This window comes from Belonocnema kinseyi, chromosome 9 (assembly GCF_010883055.1).
Source record: "Belonocnema kinseyi isolate 2016_QV_RU_SX_M_011 chromosome 9, B_treatae_v1, whole genome shotgun sequence".
NCBI classification, from domain to species: Eukaryota; Metazoa; Arthropoda; class Insecta; order Hymenoptera; family Cynipidae; genus Belonocnema; species Belonocnema kinseyi.
The window spans coordinates 58,072,827-58,076,357 of NC_046665.1; the positions used below are offsets into that span (position 1 = coordinate 58,072,827).

The 3,531-nt window shown below is 31.5% G+C and overlaps 1 protein-coding gene across 1 annotated transcript in view; it reads left to right on the forward strand.

Annotated features, from left to right (window-relative positions):
* The first annotated feature begins 2,573 nt into the window (after positions 1-2,573).
* LOC117180215 (LIM/homeobox protein Lhx3) overlaps positions 2,574-3,531 on the forward strand; it is a 36,657-nt gene continuing 35,699 nt past the window's right edge. The window contains exon 1 of the mRNA XM_033372600.1: positions 2,574-2,818. Within this exon, the coding sequence (XP_033228491.1) occupies positions 2,623-2,818 (196 nt within the window). The 5' untranslated portion in view covers positions 2,574-2,622. The remainder of the gene's footprint in view (positions 2,819-3,531) is intronic.

The window sequence follows — 3,531 nt, forward strand, 5'->3', positions numbered from 1 at the left end:
TAATTTTTAAAATGCTCTCATTCTGCTAATTTTATTTTAATATAAAAAAGTGATAGAAATAAATTGTTTGAGTTTCTAAGTACTATAAATAACAGCACACAGAATTTTAAAATCTTGAAAAAATGTGGTTTTAAAGATTTTTGATATGAGGAAACTTTGAATTTTCAACTTTTCGTCCAAACGAGAAAAGTTGATATAATAATCTTGTATGCTTTTCAAAAATCAATGTTATTCTACTCTTGACTTTTTTTCATATCATGCGTTGTTTGGCTTAAAATGTTAATTTTAGTTGTTTTTTTTGGATTTTGAAAATACTTTAACTCTGATAATTTTCTTTTTATAGAAAAGTCATTAGGATAAATTGTTTGAGTTTCTGAGTACTATGAATAACCGTTTATAGAATTTTGAAATTATGAAAAAATGTTGTTTTAAAAAGTTGAGGTACGATCAAATTTTGAATTTTCAACTTTTCGACAAAATCAAAAAAGTTTTTACGACCATCTTTTAGGGCTTTCAAAAATCATCGTTTTTCTTCTCTTGACTTTTTTCATGGCATGCGTTGTTTGGCTTGAAATATTCATTTTAGTTTGTTTTTTTGGATTTTGAAAATGCTCTAACTCTGATAATTTTCTTTTTATAGAAAAAAGTCATTAAGATATACTGTTTGGGTTTCTGAGTACTATGAATAACTGTTCATAGAATTTTAAAATCTTGACAAAATGTGGTTTCAAATGTTGAGGTACGATCAAATTTTGAATTTTCAACTTTTCGACCAAATCAAAAAAGTTGTTATGACGATCTTGTAGGGCTTTCAAAAATCAACGTTTTTCTTTTCTTGGCTTTTTTTCATAGCATGCGTTATTTGGCATCAAATGTTCATTTTAGTTTATTTTTATTTTTAAATGCTCTAACTCTAATGATTTTCTTTTTATAAAAAAAAGTCATAAGGATAAATTGTTTGGGATTCTGAGTACTATGAATAACCGTTCATAGAATTTTTGAATCTTGAAAAAATTTGGTCTTAAGATTTTTGAAAACGTGCTCACTTTTTGAATTTTGATCCAAAATAGCTGGTTCACGAACTTGTTCTTTGCTTTTAGGCCTTAAAAAATTGTTAAAGCAGAATCCAATCTGATCAATTTTTTAAAACTTATCGTGCCTACAGAATACAGACTACAGACAGACAAACACCTTCGTAAAAATCGTTTTTTCTGACTCAGTGGGTCTCAAAACGTCAAGATTTTATGAAAACCGACAAAGTGAAATTTTACATAAAACCAAGAACTTCTCATTAGATGAGAATTTAAAAATTATTATTAGCACCGAAAACTCGCGAAACTCAATTTTTTACTTATGGGATTTTGTTGGGGCCCTACGAAACAAACTTATGGGTGTGAAATTCAAATTTGATTTGTATTCCATGGCTAAATGCAAAGAGAAATATTGACTTTCCAATCTATTAACATAATATTGAAGATTCTGAATAAAATTTTCTAAAAAGTTTCCTTCGAACAAATTTGGGAGCGACATGCATAAAACTAAAAAAAAGTTACAAACGAGTTCTTTTTGAATTAAGTTAAACATTAATTTTGGTTTTCTTTTTCTATTTTCTAATATTTTAACGATTTTGCAATCAATACTGATTTTGTAATCACCCTTTAAGCTAAAATCTACACAAAATTTCCCAATTGCAACCCTTTAGTTTAGTTACGAAACGCCTTACTGAAATATTCGAATAAAAAAAATAATAATAGCAGATGAGTAGATAATCCCTAAAATAATGGCAAAAGTCTTAGATCTCTTGTTCAAAGGCTGCCATAAAATATTAACGCGTTCGGATCTTCTTGTTGGCGTTTTCAAAGGATGATACTTCGTCACCCCTGGCGCCCACTTTTGCGTCGAAGTCAAGGGTGCAGAAGCGTCAAAACGGGTATTTCGGTATCCTTTGTCTTTCTCTCTCACTCGCTCCAGATTCACCCTCTCACTTTCACTCCCTCTGTCGGTCCCTTCTATCTTCTCTCTTCACCCCTACCCTCGTAACGAAACACACACCCAACCCCTTACAGGCGAATGCTCGCCCTTTCGAACCCCCCGATAACGTACACGCCATACTGCGAGGGCGGAAGCGCCCTCCGCCAATCCGCACTCTTGCGGGGGTGGTTTATCAACCAATGGCTAACCCCCTTGTCCCACCCCCACCTCTGACCACCACCAGTGACACGTGCGCACGATCACCCCTCCGAATATCGCTCAGTCTCGCGCGTGCTTTTGCGCTGTCAACTTTATTAAAAGAGAGAGCCAGTCTCTTTATTTTTATTATTTATTTTTGCTCTAGAAATTTGTAAAAAATATTTCTCCGCGTGAGAAAAAAAGTGGAATTTCTAGGGTGGCATTATTTTTTTAAATGTTCTCATCTAGAGAATAAAAAGAGTATGAATAGTGAGATGGTGTTTTGTACTTTGGGGTGAGGTGTAAGTGAAAATAAAAACTGCGAAATGTGTAACTGAGGATTTATGTGACTGAAGAAGGATGGTGCTTGAGAAGTGAAGTTCTAGTGACTTTGTAATTTATTTATTGAATTAATATATTAATTGAGTATATGGACGATTCCGATACTCAGAAATGATTGGCTGTGAAATTCTACCTCTACACGGAATGTATCGAAGTCGCGGTGATGTTTTGACACCACCTCAGAGCAGTCCAGAATCCCTCGGTATCAACAATAATAGTATTAATATTTCCCGTCTTGGGATGCAACCTATGGAACACCCAAATGCGGAAATTGGCCTTCCACCCAATATACCAGATATATTATATTGTAAGTTTCTGAAAGAATTTTTATTTCTTCTTTTGAATCGGTGAAATTGAACGAGAAATCAATAACTATTATCTGCCATAACAGTAGTTTTTACTCCTTTTTGTCGGTTGAAAAAGTTACTGAAGTTTCCGTGAATAAGGGGCTGTTTATAAACTACTTCACACTACCTTTGGGGGTGAGGGAATATATCATGTGACGACTTGTAACTGATGGAAATATAAATGTAAATAACAATTTTTTTTATTTAAAAAAAATGGAAATTATTGACTATTTTACAAGTCCAAAAATGTACTGGAAATTTTATATCGAATTTACATGCACGTTGACAAAATTTGGTTAATAATTTCAGTTAACAAACATAATTGTTGAAAGAATTTATTTAAAAACAGTGATATTCAATGCAATTTAAGAAACCTGATTATTTAAAGAATTTAATATTGCTTATAATTATATTCCCTTGATGATTACTGAAAAGTTTTGATCTTTCCTAAAATATTTAACTTTTTTTTGGATTTTTAGTTATGAACAAACAATAAATAAATATTACCGCAAATAATTTTTCATACGTTCTCTTCCTTTTTTGTGAATGAATGTCTCTAAAATAAAACATATATTTAAATTATTCTCCTAATTTTGTATATGGATCATATTAAATGTTAATTTTCCATAAAGAATTTACTTCGAGCCTTTTTTATTTAAAGTATATTAATATG